Source organism: Argopecten irradians, chromosome 7 (assembly GCF_041381155.1).
Source record: "Argopecten irradians isolate NY chromosome 7, Ai_NY, whole genome shotgun sequence".
NCBI lineage: Eukaryota > Metazoa > Mollusca > Bivalvia > Pectinida > Pectinidae > Argopecten > Argopecten irradians.
The window spans coordinates 21,538,069-21,557,590 of NC_091140.1; the positions used below are offsets into that span (position 1 = coordinate 21,538,069).

General features: G+C 35.3%; 1 protein-coding gene across 1 annotated transcript in view; it reads left to right on the forward strand.

Moving 5' to 3' along the window:
* Positions 1 to 19,522, forward strand: part of LOC138327080 (uncharacterized) — a 114,816-nt gene that overhangs the window by 83,145 nt on the left and 12,149 nt on the right. Inside the window, 17 exon segments of the mRNA XM_069273066.1 lie at positions 1,764 to 1,940; positions 2,396 to 2,494; positions 2,772 to 2,866; positions 3,160 to 3,310; positions 3,614 to 3,731; positions 4,423 to 4,618; positions 4,990 to 5,056; positions 5,416 to 5,577; positions 11,979 to 12,033; positions 12,036 to 12,070; positions 12,661 to 12,840; positions 13,409 to 13,480; positions 14,333 to 14,443; positions 14,836 to 15,039; positions 15,277 to 15,391; positions 15,754 to 15,857; positions 16,619 to 16,699. Coding sequence (XP_069129167.1) covers positions 1,764 to 1,940; positions 2,396 to 2,494; positions 2,772 to 2,866; positions 3,160 to 3,310; positions 3,614 to 3,731; positions 4,423 to 4,618; positions 4,990 to 5,056; positions 5,416 to 5,577; positions 11,979 to 12,033; positions 12,036 to 12,070; positions 12,661 to 12,840; positions 13,409 to 13,480; positions 14,333 to 14,443; positions 14,836 to 15,039; positions 15,277 to 15,391; positions 15,754 to 15,857; positions 16,619 to 16,699 — 2,022 coding nt within the window.

The following is a 19,522-nucleotide window of genomic DNA, read 5'->3' on the forward strand; positions in this document are numbered from 1 at the left end:
ACAGGTGTGTATGTTTTATAAGTGTTCCTGTCATACAGTCTCTCATACAGGTGTGTATGTTTTATGTGTGTGGTGACTGTCAAACAGTCCCTCATACAGGTGTGTATGTTTTATAAGTGTTCCTGTCAAACAGTCCCTCATACAGGTGTGTATGTTTTATAAGTGTTCCTGTCATACAGTCCCTCATACAGGTGTGTATGTTTTATAAGTGTACCTGTCAAACAGTCCCTCATACAGGTGTGTATGTTTTATAAGTGTACCTGTCATACAGTCCCTCATACAGGTGTGTATGTTTTATAAGTGTTCCTGTCAAACAGTCCCTCATACAGGTGCGTATGTTTTATAAGTGTACCTGTCAAACAGTCCCTCATACAGGTGTGTATGTTTTATAAGTGTACCTGTCAAACAGTCCCTCATACAAGTGTGTATGTTTTATAAGTGTACCTGTCAAACAGTCCCTCATACAGGTGTGTATGTTTTATAAGTGTACCTGTCATACAGTCCCTCATACAGGTGTGTATGTTTTATAAGTGTTCCTGTCATACAGTCCCTCATACAGGTGTGAATGTTTTATAAGTGTACCTGTCAAACAGTCCCTCATACAGGTGTGTATGTTTTTATAAGTGTACCTGTCATACAGTCTCTCATACAGGTGTGTATGTTTTATAAGTGTACCTGTCAAACAGTCCCTCATACAGGTGTGTGTGTTTTATAAGTGTTCCTGTCAAACAGTCCCTCATACAGGTGTGTATGTTTTATAAGTGTACCTGTCAAACAGTCCCTCATACAAGTGTGTATGTTTTATGTGTGTGGTGACTGTCAAACAGTCCCTCATACAGGTGTGTATGTTTTATAAGTGTTCCTGTCAAACAGTCCCTCATACAGGTGTGTATGTTTTATAAGTGTTCCTGTCAAACAGTCCCTCATACAGGTGTGTATGTTTTATAAGTGTACCTGTCAAACAGTCCCTCATACAGGTGTGTATGTTTTATAAGTGTACCTGTCAAACAGTCCCTCATACAGGTGTGTATGTTTTATAAGTGTTCCTGTCAAACAGTCCCTCATACAGGTGTGTATGTTTTATAAGTGTACCTGTCAAACAGTCCCTCATACAAGTGTGTATGTTTTATGTGTGTGGTGTCTGTCAAACAGTCCGTCATACAGGTGTGTATATTTTATAAGCATACCTGTCAAACAGTCACTTATACAGATATGTATGGTATACAACACAAGTTATTGTTTTAGATGATAGCAAACATTACAGACACTAACGTGGGTAGTGTAAATACTACTACAGGAAGCAAACTTATTTTCACATACAAAGAATTTTTGTGTTTTTCACAAATGTTAAACACATATGTAATTAGAAACCTTGAAAATGTTTCAAACAAAGGTTAATCATAACCATTTGAGTGGAAATCTTGAATTTAAATGGTCTTGAAATGGTAATTATAGACATGAAAACCCAAAGTTAAGTTGGTCACATGCATTATTGCTTGTGTAGCAACATGTGCATTGCACCTTTACTAAAAGGAATTTATATTTGATAGACATTAAAGTTTTCATAATTTAAAGGCATGCAGTAAAACACATTTACAATGTACTCATGCATGTTTAAAACATGTTAATTTTCATTCCCCGTCAAGGTTCCGTTTATTTGTCTGTGATATGTTTATAATGAACTAAGCTTATAACATTGTGATTTCGTTGATCTCCATAGGTTTGTTATAACCACATTTTACTGTAATGGCTTTTGTCTCCAGGAACACAATGGTCGATTCCTTCACGACCATATCGACCAGATCTGGCAGGCTTACAACCCAGAGCTACACAACTGGCTTCTCCGCCTCACAGAAGAGTTTGACCTGACCTTCCCTCTCCCTGGTAACCAGCGTACCAACATTGTACCCTGTCTCTTACCCCAGGAGGAACCTAAGGAGGTAGGACAAACTCTATACTCTACTGACATAGATTTGATGGCCAGATAAATGAGATCGAATCATTTCGGCCCATTACAATGCTATAGTATAGGGTTGTATACTCATGATCAGCAGTGATGAAATTAACATTGAGCTGATCTTTGACTTTCATTTTAAAGATAACTCGTATACTTTTTACACCTTTGTGTACATAAACATAAGCTGCCTGGTCATTTGTCTGATAAAGGTGACAGTGTTCACATCATACTAGTCATCAGAACTTCACACTTGAAATATACATTGGTAGTGTTAGTGACAAATATCATAACATACACCTTTTATAGACATGATATAGTCATTGGATCTCTGATAGGCATTTAATACATTAAGTACTTATATTTTTCAAATGGATTATTCCTGTATATGAACTTTACTACTTTATACATTTTATGTTATTTGTTTATAAATATTTACAGCTCAGCTGGCCTGATCTGGATCAGGAAAGTGGGATCAGAGAAAACAAGCTGGTGTACAAGTTCTCCTACCTTCCCGCAGGGCTCTTCAACCGAGCACAGGTAAAACTTTCTACTAAAAACTGGGAGTTCAAACAATATGTAGTGGATAAAACATTAATTGGTTGCCATTTTGGTACTGGGGTTAGATAATGAGAAGGTTAACAACTACAAATGACATGGAAGCGTAAGTTTGTAGAAGAGTATATACTGCAGGAAGATTTATCAATATTAGCATTATAGGTATATATCATGTTTAAATGGAATTCAAGTAATATGGCCTTTATTTTATTACAATTTTCCAAAAACAAATAAGTGTTATATGCTTACATTATTTTAGGTGAGACTGTTCCAGTTTTCTGATGGAAAAATTATCTGGAAAAAAGGCTCCATGCTAAACAAAAACAGACATTTAGCATTGATTCGTCAGGAAAAGTAAGTTGTATTCTTACAGCACTTCAGTATAACTCTTTCATATAGTATTCAAGTTTTCTTGTCTGTATGTTATCATAATATTCTGCTTTACAATAAGTAAGAGTGTTTTAAAACATTTTATTGGTGATGCTCAGAAAGAAATAAAAAATGATAGCAAAAATCATAGCACCTGAAATTACTGGTAAACCACATTCCTAGTGAAAACTCAAATGATAATTGGACAACACCAAATTATTCCAATCTTCGTATTATAATTAAAAAGAGTCTATTTTATAATGATGTTATTTCTACAGTGACTCCGAGCTGGTGGTACTGGTCCAAGGGCCACAGCCTGAAAACATCCTTCTGTTGATCCATGAGGTATTTGAGAGTCTCATCGAGGAGTCCTTCCACGGCGTCATGTATGACTTCTTCATCCCGTGCCCAGACTGTATCAGTAAAGAGGTTTGTATATTATTCAATAGACAACATTCATAAAATGTAGCAAGAGGTTGATATCTTAGAACTGTATATAATACTCTATATTGTCATTTGATCAGTACAGATCAGCAATTCAAGACATTCTTTGAATTTACCAATAGTTTTCTAATTTATGTCAATTAATTAATAGATTAAATAAAAAGAGAAACAAACAAAATAAAACGTGTCTTACAGTTTTGTATTGTAATTTATGTTTGACTGTTACAAAACTCTTGTAAATGAAATATGTTTGTGTGTTACTAAATGCTTATGTACTTGGTTTGACAGGGAACCAGAGAGCCGTGTCTGTTTAAAGGGGAGTTAATTCGGCGAGCAGGCGACCTCAAAGCTCCATTCCTTCAGTGTACAAAGTACTTCCATACGGTGTCCATGGGGCAGCTACTTGGTAAGTCAGCATCCAAATGTCTGAGGATCAGCTGTTGATTCCATTTGATGAGGTTGAAATTTTTTTATTTCCTGTCACAATTAATATCTTATACCAAACTGGCTTTTCATGTCATTTCATTAAAACAAGCAAACATCACAAAAAAGAACAATAAAAATCATATTCTACATGGTACTATATACGAGAAGGGTGGAAAGCCTTAGACTCCAAATTTCTAACCCGCCCACATTTAGCGGCTATAAAAACACATTTCTAGTATATCGTCATAAAAACGGTTATTACCATTGGAAAGAGCGATAATTTTCCTTTCAAAATCATCCTACACATCTATACAAAGTGCTGTCATTAAGATTCATACTAGCGGTGTGGCCGATATAATATGCATGAGCGAGGCTTCAGCAGCAAACTCATTGACCGGCTATAAAAAGTCCACAGTTGTAAATGTTTGAATAGTAACGGTGAAATCCATATATAGATGTACAACATCCGAAAAGATTGACTTTTTATAGCCGGCCAATGAGATTTCCACCCTTCTCGTATATAGTACCATGTAGAATATGATTTTTATCGTTTTTTTATCTAGACCATTAAAACACCTAAAAATGGTCTTGGGGCACTCTGGTTGGTGCATGATTATATAACCTGTAGCTAATTCTCAGATCCCTGTTGACCTTCTTTATTGTCCGTACAGAAATGATGCCAGAGGAACAGGATACAGACTTTGACATCCATCTCCAACACAGTATAAGTGCCCTACAGAACCTGAACAAGAATATGGAAAACGATGTGGCGATCCTCTACTGTAAGGCTGATCTCCCTAATGGGGACATGGAGAAAGTAGATCCCATCAAAATTAAGACCTGCCTGGAGGAGTCTGGACTCACCTGGTAATTCGCTCCTATAATACAGTCAGTGGGAATTTAAGAAATGAAGCTCATTGATTTATCCTAAGGCAACTGGGCTATGTGTAACAATATGCTGAGGCAAATAAGTGAATTGGAAAAATTTGTTCTGAAATATATATACCCTGGTAACATAAGTTTGGAATACATCTTAAATATATATTCATAATATGATACTTATAAACATTTGAAAGGCCTGAAAGAAAATGCTACTGATTACATAATAACTTCTGATAATATAATAACTTCTGATAATGTAATAGTTCTGATAATATAATAACTTCTGATAATGTAATAGTTCTGATAATATAATAACTCCTGTTAATGTAATAGTTCTGATAATATCACACTTACAGTTGGTGCCCAGACATGGATGCTGGTCAAAAAATGAATGACATGATGATGGCTCTGAAAAACTGCAAGGTAATTAAACTGGCATCTCGTGAAATTACATAAAATATATAAGTAATTAAACTGGCATCTCATGTAATTATATCCAATATATAAGTAATTAAACTGGCATCTTGTGTAATTATATAAAATGTATAAGTAATTAAACTGGCATCTCGTGTAATTATATAAAATATATAAGTAATTAAACTGGCATCTCTTGTAATTTTATCCAATGTATAAGTAATTAAACTGGCATCTCGTGTAATTATATCCAATATATAAGTAATTGAGATGGCTTGTCATGTAATTGTATCAAAAATATAAGTAAGCTATTTTCCTGAAGCTTAGATTTAAGTCCGTTCAGTCTTCATATTAATGTTTGTCGGCAGGTTATAGTCGGTGTCATGTCTGATGAGTTTGAGCGAGACAAGGTGTGCAGCAATATGTTCCAGTACGCCATGGAAGGCCTCAATAAGCCATTTCACATTGCCTGTGCTGGGGAGAGTATGGACTGGCAGAAAACAGATTTAGGCATGAAAATAGGACAGCCGGTAAGTTAGGGTAACATGTAGGTGATGGAAATAGGACAGTTAGATGGTAAGTAGTGAAAAGATAACAATCTGTAAAAATTGAAAAAGAGCAGTTAATGAAATGGGCAGACAGTAAGTCATGAACAGTACAGGACAGTAGATTGATCATGAAAAGGACAATAGATAGATCATGAAAAAGAATAGTAGATAGGTCATGAAAAAAACCCAGTAGAAAGTTCATTAAAAAAGACAGTATATATATCATGAAAATGGACAGAAGACAGATCATGAAAAAGGACAATAGATAGATCATGAAAAAGGAACAGTAGATAGATCATGAAAAAGGACAATAGATAGACTATGAAAAAGGACAGTAAATAGATCATGAAAAAGGACAATAGATAGATCATGAAAAAGGACAATAGATAGATCATGAAAAAGGACAATAGAAAGATCATGAAAAAGGATAGTAGATAGATAATGAAAAGGGACAGTAGATAGATCATGAAAAAGGACAATAGATAGACCATGAAAAAGGACAATAGATAGATCATGAAAAAGGACAGTAGATAGATCATGAAAAAGGACAGTAGATAGATCATGAAAAAGGACAGTAGATAGACCATGAAAAAGGACAATAGATAGATCATGAAAAAGGACAGTAGATAGATCATGAAAAAGGACAGTAGATAGACCATGAAAAAGGACAATAGATAGGCCATGAAAAAGGACAGTGGATAGACCATGAAAAAGGACAATAGATAGACCATGAAAAAGGACAGTAGATAGACCATAAAAAGGACAGTAGATAGATCATGAAAAAGGACAGTAGATAGATCATGAAAAAGGACAATAGATAGATCCTGAAAAAGGACAATAGATAGATCATGAAAAAGGACAATAGATAGATCATGAAAAAGGACAGTAGATAGATCATGAAAAAGGACAATAGATAGATCATAAAAAAGGACAGTAGATAGACCATAAAAAGGACAATAGATAGACCATATAAAAGGACAGTAGATAGATCATGAAAAAAGACAGTAGATAAATAATTAAAAAGGACAGTAGATAGATCATGAAAAAGGACAGTAAATGGATCATTAAAAAGGACAGTAGATAGGCCATGAAAAAGGAACAGTAGATAGATCATGAAAAAGGACAGTAGATAGATCATGAAAAAGGACAATAGATAGGCCATGAAAAAGGACAGTAGATAGATCATGAAAAGGACAATAGATAGGCCATGAAAAAGGACAATAGATAGATCATGAAAAAGGACAGTAGATAGACCATGAAAAAGGACAATAGATAGATCATGAAAAAGGACAATAGATAGACCATGAAAAAGGACAATAGATAGATCATGAAAAAGGACAGTAGATAAATCATGAAAAAGGACAGTAGATAGACCATTAAAAAGGACAGTAGATAGATCATAAAAAAGGACAGTAGATAGATCATGAAAAAGGACAGTAGATGGATCATTAAAAAGGACAGTAGATAGGCCATGAAAAAGGAACAGTAGATAGATCATGAAAAAGGACAATAATTAGATCATGAAAAAGGACAATAGTTAGATCATGAAAAAGGACAGTAGATAGACCATGAAAAGGGACAGTAGATAGATCATAAAAAAGGACAGTAGATAGATCATAAAAAAGGACAGTAGATAGATCATAAGAAAGGACAATAGATAGGCCAAGATAGGCCATGAAAAAGGACAGTAGATAGACCATGAAAAAGGACATTAGATAGACCATGAAAAAGGACAATAGATAGATCATGAAAAAGGACAGTAGATAGATCATGAAAAAGGACAATAGAGAGATCATGAAAAAGGACAATAGATAGATCATTAAAAAGGACAGTAGATAGATCATGAAAAAGGACAGTAGATAGATCATGAAAAAGGACATTAGATAGACCATGAAAAAGGACAATAGATAGATCATGAAAAAGGACAGTAGATAGATCATGAAAAAGGACAATAGATAGATCATGAAAAAGGACAATAGATAGATCATGAAAAAGGACAGTAGATAGATCATGAAAAAGGACAGTAGATAGATCATGAAAAAGGACAATAGATAGATCATGAAAAAGGACAATAGATAGATCATGAAAAAGGACAATAGATAGATCATGAAAAAGGACAATAGATAGATCATGAAAAAGGACAATAGAAAGATCATGAAAAAGGACAATAGATAGATCATGAAAAAGGACAGTAGATAGATCATGAAAAAGGACAGTAGATAGATCATGAAAAAGGACAGTAGATAGATCATGAAAAAGGACAGTAGATAGACCATGAAAAAGGACAATAGATAGATCATGAAAAAGGACAATAGATAGACCATGAAAAAGGACAATAGATAGACCATGAAAAAGGACAGTAGATAGACCATGAAAAAGGACAGTAGATAGATCATGAAAAAGGACAGTAGATAGATCATGAAAAAGGACAGTAGATAGATCATGAAAAAGGACAGTAGATAGACCATGAAAAAGGACAATAGATAGGCCATGAAAAAGGACAGTAGATAGACCATGAAAAAGGACAATAGATAGACCATGAAAAAGGACAGTAGATAGACCATAAAAAAGGACAGTAGATAGACCATTAAAAAGAACAGTAGATAGATCATGAAAAAGGACAGTAGATAGACCATGAAAAAGGACAATAGATAGATCATGAAAAAGGACAATAGCATGAAAAAGGACAGTAAATAGATCATGAAAAAGGACAATAGATAGACCATGAAAAAGGACAATAGATAGACCATTAAAAAGGACAATAGATAGGCCATGAAAAAGGACAATAGATAGACCATGAAAAAGGACAATAGATAGACCATTAAAAAGGACAATAGATAGGCCATGAAAAAGGACAGTAGATAGATCATGAAAAAGGACAGTAGATAGATCATGAAAAAAGACAGTAGATAAATAATTAAAAAGGACAGTAGATAGATCATGAAAAAGGACAGTAGATAGACCATGAAAAAGGACAGTAGATAGATCATGAAAAAGGACAATAGATAGATCATGAAAAAGGACAGTAGATAGATCATAAAAAAGGACAGTAGATAGACCATGAAAAAGGACAGTAGATAGATCATGAAAAAGGACAGTAGATAGATCATGAAAAAGGACAGTAGATAGGCCATGAAAAAGGACAGTAGATAGATTATGAAAAGGGAAAGTAGATAGGCCATGAAAAAGGAACAGTAGATAGATCATGAAAAAGGACAGTAGATAGATCATGAAAAAGGACAGTAGATAGATCATGAAAAAGGACAGTAGATAAATAATTAAAAAGGACAGTAGATAGATCATGAAAAAGGACAGTAGATAGATCATGAAAAAGGACAGTAGATAGATCATGAAAAAGGACAGTAGATAGATCATGAAAAAGGACAGTAGATAGACCATGAAAAAGGACAGTAGATAGATCATGAAAAAGGACAGTAGATAGATCATGAAAAAGGACAATAGATAGATCATGAAAAAGGACAATAGATAGATCATGAAAAAGGACAGTAGATAGATCATGAAAAAGGACAGTAGATAGATCATTAAAAAGGACAGTAGATAGATCATGAAAAAGGACAGTAGATAGATCATGAAAAAGGACAATAGATAGAGATCATGAAAAAGGACAGTAGAAAGATCATGAAAAAGGACAGTAGATAGACCATGAAAAAGGACAGTAGATAGATCATGAAAAAGGACAGTAGATAGATCATGAAAAAGGACAGGAGCATGAAAAAGGACAATAGATAGATCATGAAAAAGGACAGTAGATAGATCATGAAAAAGGACAGTAGATAGACCATGAAAAAGGACAGTAGATAGATCATGAAAAAGGACAATAGATAGATCATGAAAAAGGACAATAGATAGATCATGAAAAAGGACAGTAGATAGATCATGAAAAAGGACAGTAGATAGATCATGAAAAAGGACAGTAGATAGATCATGAAAAAGGACAGTAGATAGATCATGAAAAAGGACAGTAGATAGATCATGAAAAAGGACAGTAGATAGATCATGAAAAAGGACAATAGATAGATCATGAAAAAGGACAGTAGATAGATCATGAAAAAGGACAGTAGATAGATCATGAAAAAGGACAATAGATAGATCATGAAAAAGGACAGTAGATAGACCATGAAAAAGGACAGTAGATAGACCATGAAAAAGGACAATAGATAGATCATGAAAAAGGACAGTAGATAGATCATGAAAAAGGACAGTAGATAGACCATGAAAAAGGACAGTAGATAGATCATGAAAAAGGACAGTAAATAGACATGAAAAAGGACAATAGATAGGCCATGAAAAAGGACAGTAGATAGACCATGAAAAAGGACAGTAGATAGATCATGAAAAAGGACAGTAGATAGATCATGAAAAAGGACAGTAGATAGATCATGAAAAAGGACAGTAGATAGATCATGAAAAAGGACAGTAGATAGACCATGAAAAAGGACAATAGATAGATCATGAAAAAGGACAGTAGATAAATAATTAAAAAGGACAGTAGATAGATCATGAAAAAGGACAGTAGATAGATCATGAAAAAGGACAGTAGATAGGCCATGAAAAAGGACAGTAGATAGACCATGAAAAAGGACAGTAGATAGATCATGAAAAAGGACAGTAGATAGGCCATGAAAAAGGACAGTAGATAGATCATGAAAAAGGACAATAGATAGCCATGAAAAAGGACAATAGATAGATCATGAAAAAGGACAATAGATAGATCATAAAAAGGACATGATAGAAAAAGGACAGTAGATAGACCATGAAAAAGGACAGTAGATAGACCATGAAAAAGGACAATAGATAGATCATGAAAAAGGACAAAGATAGATCATGAAAAAGGACAATAGATAGATCATGAAAAAGGACAGTAGATAGATCATGAAAAAGGACAGTAGATAGATCATGAAAAAGGACAGTAGATAGATCATGAAAAAGGACAATAGATAGATCATGAAAAAGGACAATAGATAGATCATGAAAAAGGACAGTAGATAGACATGAAAAAGGACAATAGATAGATCATAAAAAGGACAATAGATCATGAAAAAGGACAATAGATAGATCATGAAAAAGGACAATAGATAGATCATGAAAAAGGACAGTAGATAGATCATGAAAAAGGACAATAGATAGATCATAAAAAGGACAATAGTAGATAGACCATGAAAAAGGACAGTAAATAGATAATGAAAAAAGGACAGTAGATAAATAATGAAAAAGGACAGTAGATAGATATGAAAAAGGATCATGAAATAAAAGGACAGTAGATAGATCATGAAAAAGGACAGTAGATAGATCATGAAAAAGGAACTTAGATCATGGACATGTAGACATGGTAAAAAGGACATAGATAGATCATGAAAAAGGACAGATAGATTTGTATGTACCAGATAATTAAAAAGAAATTGCAGCTTATAAATCAGGAAAATGTAGAGGCTGTTAAGTCCAGAATCAATATACCATATAGCCGATTACTTTTTTCGCAGATCTATATTTCCGCGATCATAGCAATGTGCTGCGAAATCGTGAAAATATCATCCCCCGCAAAAATAATTAATTCAAACTGTAGATTCTGTGTGTCACTTTAAAATGTGATAACCAGCATCAGTAGATAGACCATGGAAAAAGGACAGTAAATAGATAATGAAAAGGACGTAGATAAATAATTAAAAAGACAGTAGATAGATCATGAAAAGGACAGTAGATAGACCATGAAACTTTCTTGTGTAGATAAATAATTAAAAAGGACAGTAGATAGATCATGAAAAAGGACAGTAGTCATGAAAAAGGACAGTAATAGATAATGAAAAAAGACAGTAGATAAATACTTAAAAAGGACAGTAGATAGAATGAAAAAGGAAGTAGATTAGACCATGAAACTTTCTTGTCCTGGATGGTAGACACATGGTTTATCATAACAACATGCCACTTGATTTGTATGTACCCAGTAATGAAGAAATGGCAGCTTATAAATCAGGAAAATGTAGCGGTCTGTTAAGTCCAGAATCAATATACCATATAGCCGCTTACTTTTTTCGCAGATCTATATTTCCGCGATCATAGCAATGTGCTGCGAAATCGTGAAAATATCATCCCCCCCAAAAATAATTAATTCAAACTGCAGATTCTGTGTGTGTCGCTTTAAAATGTGATAACAGCATCATATGTCAGACCTCACAGTGGTCCATTCTTAACAATAAAAATCAATGGATATAACAAGTTACTTACTTGTGCCTCAAGGAATTTTACTAGTTCAATAATATTTGTATTTCTTTGTTCTCATTGGCATGGGGAGTAAATTTTGAGCTTAGTTTCTATTCTTCTTGTTCCCGTGCCTGTGTTAAAGATTGTTATACTGATCTTTACAGAGAATGGCGATGATCCGTACTGCCAAACGCTTTGATGCCAAGATCAAAGATCTGCTGAGATGGTTAATGAGACAGTGCAAGGCATTAACAATGTAAGTTTGTTTGTTTGTGTTGAGTTTTACGGCCCATCGACAACTAAGGTCATTTAGAGCCAAGCTACAAGTAAACAGTACATAGTTATATATTATCATATTAACAGACAGTAAATGATTCCTTATGTCATTAAGTTCTGTTTTATAAATACTTAGGGAAACAATCCTACAGACAGACCTGCGTTAGAAACTACATCTCTGGGTAAAGACACCTGATTAATAAGACCACTTTCTTAGGTTCACAAATCATTGATTTAAATGCAATATAACTTTTGTATAATGACCATTTGGATATAAAGACAACTTTGTCCCTTATAGACAGGTTTGACTGTACTTGTCACCTATTTAACACTTTTATAAACATAAAGAACAAAGAGAGTACCTCTCCATCTGTTGTCAAGTTTGGTGAAAGGAACTTTTGTAAAGGAACTCTTTTATATGAAATAACAAAAGACAATGTGAAAAATGTGTAATTATGTGGTAAACTTTAATTTTAAAAAATCCTTCTGAAGATTGCTCTGAAATTTGTTTACAGTTTCTGACTTTGTTTATATCTCTTGATTATTAATTCTAAATTATTGTTTATGTAGAATGCCCTGGAACATCCCGTCTGTTTCATTAGTTATACCTGGGTGAATTCCCTTGCTGCTGTGAAGCAGGGTACCAAAGAAAAACCTGGCTCTCTCGGATGGGGAGACCCTCGTGCCATCAAGGACTTTCTTGAAAAAAAGGGCATCAAATGTTGGATAGACCATGAACAAATGAGCAAGGTAAAAATTCAGGAATACAATCTGTCTAATTAATGAGAAGCTATGTGAAAATAAATCATTATTATAATGAAGCATTCTAATGTGCCTAAGATAAAGACCTTTGATATTTGCCCTAATTACGGGGTGCTTAAAAATGTTAGTTGCGGACAAAAAAAGCTGTATTAGTTTTCAATGAAATGATTGACAATCAAGTTTATACACAATTCTGTCTGTAACACAAATTTCAGGTTAAATTTGATAAAATACTGAAGTATCGGATGGGAATGGAGGCTGACAGGGGAAGGGGTATCTATATAACAACTAGATTCTCTAGAAGTGGGGAGGGGTGCTTTTAGTGCTTTAGGGGAAGGGGTGCTTTAGGGGGCGGGGTGCTTAGGGGGAAGGGGTGTTTTGGGGGAGGGGTGCTAATTGCTGTGAATACGGTATGTTGATCAAACAATTGTGTTGGTCATTGGCTAATGGATGTGTTTGGAAATACTATATTGAAAATTAATTAGTCATGTTATTAAGCACAATTTAGAACTTGAATATTAAAACTTGACATGCTAAACCCCCTGTTTTATTTCAGGTTGGGCTATACCATGACATAGCTGTGGGACTACAGAACAGTCGTGTGATGGTGGCGTGTGTATCTGACGAGGTATGCAGTTAATTAACTATCAAGAAATGATAGTATTACATTGGTACCAGCATATTTTGTTTCGTATCTTAAAAAGAAAAGATTAGTATCTGTATTTAATGTCCAACACCTTATTATGTTGTAACATATATTGTTATATACAGTTGCCATGTTTTAGTGATGGGTGCCGCGTTGGCCTAGTGGTTAAGATGGCTTGACATATTACCACAAGCCCTCCACCTCTGGGTTCAGAGTTCGAATCCCATGTGGAGCAGTTGCCAGGTACTTACCCCTGGTCGGTTGTTTTTCTCCGGGTACTCCGGCTTTCCTCCAACAACAAACCTGGCACGTCCTTGAATGACCTTGTTTGTTAATAGGACGTTAAACTAAATAAACCAAAAATTCAGTGATGTCTGATGCCTATATGATGTAGATTCGGTTTGGAGTGTGTACGATGAACTTACCATCATATATTGTTGTATATTGTCATGTTTCAGTATGTTATGTCCGACGCCTGTATGATGGAGATTTGGTTTGGAGTGTGTACGATGAACTTACCATCATATATTGTTGTATATTGTCATGTTTCAGTATGTTATGTCCGACGCCTATATGATGGAGATTTGGTTTGGAGTGTGTACGATGAACTTACCATCATATATTGTTGTATATTGTCATGTTTCAGTATGTTATGTCCGACGCCTGTATGATGGAGATTTGGTTTGGAGTGTGTACGATGAACTTACCATCATATATTGTTGTATATTGTCATGTTTCAGTATGTTATGTCCGACGCCTGTAGGATGGAGATTCGGTTTGGAGTGTGTACGATGAACTTACCATCATATATTGTTGTATATTGTCATGTTTCAGTATGTTATGTCCGACGCCTGTATGATGGAGATTCGGTTTGGAGTGTGTACGATGAACTTACCCCTCATTGTGGCTGTGGTAGGGACTGGTCAGAAGTGGAAACAGTCAGAGGTATCTCTACCTTCTCTCCCTTGCTACCATCTCCTCTGAAATTACCTCCCTTCATATTATCTCCCCTGAAATTACCTCGCTTCATATTATCTCCTCTGAAATTACCTCCCTTATCATTATCAACTTCCTCTAATCATATCCCTTTTATTGCCTATTTCTCCTTTATAAGAATTCTTACACATTTTTTGGTTATTGGATCATTGCATTTCTTATTTGTCCAATAATATTTGAAGTATCATTATTTATATTTCATGTATTACATTTCTTCCCAGTTATAATTTCGTACAATCCACATCTTAATTAATATTTTAATTATTTCCTTCTAGTACAGAGCTTTTGTTATAAAGTATTTTGTTATTGGTGGTAGTTTTGTGACTGATTTATTGTTTTAGATTGGTTTGTTGATGCGTCGATCACAGAATGGGGTCAATAAGGTGTACATGCAGAAAGAAAACCCGGAGGCTTGGGACACACTCCTACAGTATGTACAAGACTCTCTCAAATCCAGTGATCTGAAAAAAGATCAAGCCATCAGCAAGAAGGATAACCAGAAAAAGAAACGAAAGAAACCTGAAGAAAACCATTTGTCTTATAAGGTAAGCTAGGAGGTTACAATGTTGTTTGTGCCCACTAACATAATAAAGTAAAAACAAAATAAAAAAAACCTCTGTGCAGATACTTCCTGAAAATATCTTCAATCATCAATGTTGACAAAGGTATTCATTTGAAGAAGATTATAAGGCTGAATTATGGCATTTTAAAAGAACTTTTAGGTCTTTATGAATTATTTGCAATGATAGAAAATGTACTTTCACTTTACATGTATTTTACAGGAGGAATATGAATTGATACAGAGAAAGTTTATGCGACACATCACTAACATGGTCAGTCAGCTTGATTTACCCGTGCTTCCTCGCCTCCTGGTGTTTGACTTCCTCAAAGTATCTGGTAAGTCAGTAATAAAATTGTGTTTTACATTTCAACCTGTTTATATTTCTCTTATAATTATGGTACAAAAAGAAAATGAATGATCAAAGAAAACCAAAAATCAGACATTCAACATCAGGTTGTAAATCATTTCATCTGTCTATTCTTTTATTGTTGAGATGTAAATTGTATCCAGTCACTAGCTTTTCGATCAGACAGCGTACATTTCAAATAAAGGTGTCAGTTTCTCCTAACAGTATTGCCAACTCTGACACTTTTGTGACGTCAGAAAACTTAAATAATTTGAAGTAATAATAAAGTTACTGGTATTAAAAGTGATCAGAGTGTGATATATAATAGTATTTTTTTCTTACCTATTTCAGCAATAAAGAGGACTGAATCCCATCCCGATCCTGAAGCAAGTACTCGCCCAACGACTGGAACACGCAGAGTGGTCTCTAAGGAAATAAGTGTTGTCAAGATGAAGGTAGAGTTTTGTTTCAGAGTACATATTTCAGAAAACCAGTACAACTTAAACATCGCAGAACTTGACTGATTTTCAAACAAAGTTTTAGTACAACTACAGCTTGTAGTACAACTAAATAAAAAAAAATCGTGAATGTTGAGAACATAACACAACAATGTATGTTAGGGTATACTATTGAGTAATTATTGACAAAATCTGTGATTTGTCGATGAGCACATGTTTTAGTATATATACTGTAAAAAGGCACAGTTTGTTTTTGATTTAAAATCTTCTTCTCCAGAATCATTGACAGGTCTTTTGATTAACTGATATCCTTAAGTTTAAAAAGCTATCTTTGTAGTGGGGATATCTATCATTTGTGATTATAATCTGTGATCATATGGATAGAAAAGCCACCAGAGATGTGGGTATAATATTGAATGTCCTTGACACTGGAATATAGAGGTAACTGTGTGTTGCAGCCAGTGATGATGTATCTATAGAAACACTACTACTCCAGAATTGTTGGTATAATTTTGAATGTCCTTGACACTGGACTATAGAGGTCACTGTGTGTTGCAGCCAGTGATGGTGTGTTGATAGAAACACTACTACTCCAGAATTGTTGGTATAATTTTGAATGTCCTTGACACTGGACTATAGAAGTCACTGTGTGTTGCAGCCAGTGATGATGTATCTATAGAAACACTTATACTCCAGAATTGTTGATGTAATTTTGAATGTCCTTGACACTGGACTATAGAGGTCACTGTCTGTTACAGCCCGTGGTAGTAGACTGGGGGGAGGAGGAGGAATGGGAGGAGGAGGAAATGTGTATACGCATGCTGTGTGAACACGAGGAGGTAGGTACATGTATATATGTATATGTGTGCTGTGTGAACACGAGGAGGTAGATACATATGTATATGTGTGCTGTGTGAACACGAGGAGGTAGGTACATAGGTACATATGTATACGTGTGCTGTGTGAACACGAGGAGGTAGGTATATATGTAGGTATATATGTATACGTGTGCTGTGTGAACACGAGGAGGTAGGTACATATGTATACGTGTGCTGTGTGAACACGAGGAGGTAGGTACATGTATATATATATGTATACGTGTGCTGTGTGAACACGAGGAGGTAGGTACATATGTATACGTGTGCTGTGTGAACACGAGGAGGTAGGTACATATGTATACGTGTGCTGTGTGAACACGAGGAGGTAGGTATATATGTAGGTACATATGTATACGTGTGCTGTGTGAACACGAGGAGGTAGGTACATATGTATACGTGTGCTGTGTGAACACGAGGAGGTAGGTATATATGTAGGTATATATGTATACGTGTGCTGTGTGAACACGAGGAGGTCAGTATTATCTAGTTACATATAGTGATTTGTAATGTAGTTTAGTCAGTTACCTTGCAAATACATACGTATATTCAATATGGGTGTTTCAAGATACCAAAATAATGTGGTTAAAATATCAATCACCATTGATAAGTTGATTCCATTGATTGTTGATTGTGAAGTTAGAAAAGTCACATTAAAATATGATGTCACAATCACCAGAAGGTGGGACTTATTGACAGTAAATCGTACCCACATCATTTTGGAATCTCGATACTGACATATTCAATTTTAATTCATCAGGGATCATTTATACAGGATGTCTATATTTTGACACATCACATACTTAAATGATGTGTATATGATGTGTACAATGGAAACTAAATAGAGGAACATTTAATTTCTATGGTCTCAAAATAAGTGGTAGTGTGGTAGTATTGGTTAGCTATTGGCTTACGGTTCTTTTATCATAGATTGTGCAGATCTTTTTTTCTATTTTTAGCCCACCATCATCAGATGGTGGGCTATTCAAATCGCTTTTTGTCCATGGTCCGTCGTCCGTCCTTCAGTCCGTCCGTCCGTCCTTCCGTCCGTTAACAATTCTTGTTACCGGTATTTCTCAGAAAGTGCTGAATGTAACTTTTTTATATTTCACATGTAGGTTCCCCAAGGGGTCTACCTGTGCATTTTGTATTTTGGGACGAATCGGTGAACAAGATGGCAGACAGGCCGCCATCTTGGATTTTGATAATTAAAGTTTGTTACCGCTATTTCTCAGAAAGTGTTGAAGGGATTCTTCTCAAATTTCACATGTAGGTTCCCCTAGGGCTCTAGTTATGCATATTGATTTTTGGGACCAATCGGTCCACAAGATGGCCGACAGGCCGCCATCTTGGATTTTGATAGTTAAAGTTTGTTACCGCTATTTCTCAGAAAGTACTGAAGGGATCTTTCTCAAATTTCACATGTAGGTTCCCCTAGGGTATTAGTTGTGCATATTGTATTTTGGGACGAATCGGTGAACAAGATGGCCGACAGGCCACCATCTTGGATTTTGACAATTGAAGTTTGTTACCGCTATTTCTCAAAATGTACTAAAGGGATCTGTGTCAAATTGCATGTGCAGGTTCCCCTAGGAGTCTAGTTGTGCATATTGCATTTTGGGACCAATCGGTCCACAAGATGGCGGACAGGCCGCCATCTTGGATTTTGATAATTAAAGTTTGTTACCGCTATTTCCCAGAAAGTGTTGAAGGGATTCTTCTCAAATTTCACATGTAGGTTCCCCTAGGGCTCTAGTTATGCATATTGATTTTTGGGACCAATCGGTCCACAAGATGGCCGACAGGCCGCCATCTTGGATTTTGATAGTTAAAGTTTGTTACCGCTATTTCTCAGAAAGTACTGAAGGGATCTTTCTCAAATTTCACATGTAGGTTCCCCTAGGGTATTAGTTGTGCATATTGTATTTTGGGACGAATCGGTGAACAAGATGGCCGACAGGCCACCATCTTGGATTTTGACAATTGAAGTTTGTTACCGCTATTTCTCAAAATGTACTAAAGGGATCTGTGTCAAATTGCATGTGCAGGTTCCCCTAGGGGTCTAGTTGTGCATATTGCATTTTCAGACCAATCGGTCAACAAGATGGCCGGCAGGCCACCACCTTGGATTAAATAGTTAAAAATTGGTACCGCTATTTCTCAGAAGGTCTTGAAGAGATTCTTCTCAAATTTCACATGTAGGTTCCTCTAAGGCCCTAGTTGTACATATTGCATTTTGGGACTAATTGCTCAACATTGTTACAATATGGCCGACACGCCGCCATCTTTGATTTTGACAATTGAAGTTTGTTACCGCTATTTTTCAAAAAGTACTGAAGGGAGTTGTCTTAAATTTTATGTGCAGGTTCCCGTAGGTCCCTGATCATGCATATTGCATTTTGGTACCGATCGATGAACAAGATGGCAGACAGGCTGCCATCTTGAATTTGGATAGTTGAAGCTTGTTACCACTATTTATCAGAAAGTACTGAAGTGGTATGTCTCAAATTTTATATGTAAGTTCCACTAGGACCTTAAATAGTTGTGCATATTGCATTTTCGGGCTGATTGTCAAAAAGATTGCCGACAGGTAGCCATCATGGATTTTGATAATTGAAGTTTGTTACTGTTATGTATCTCAGAGAGTACTCAAAGGATCTTTCTCCATATGTAGTAATATGTAGTGAAAGTTTGAAAAGCAGAGAAAAGATCCCTCTTTCGTTTGTCAGACATAGATCATTCTTTGGTGGGCACCAAGATCCCTCTGGGATCTCTTGTTTTTGTTTG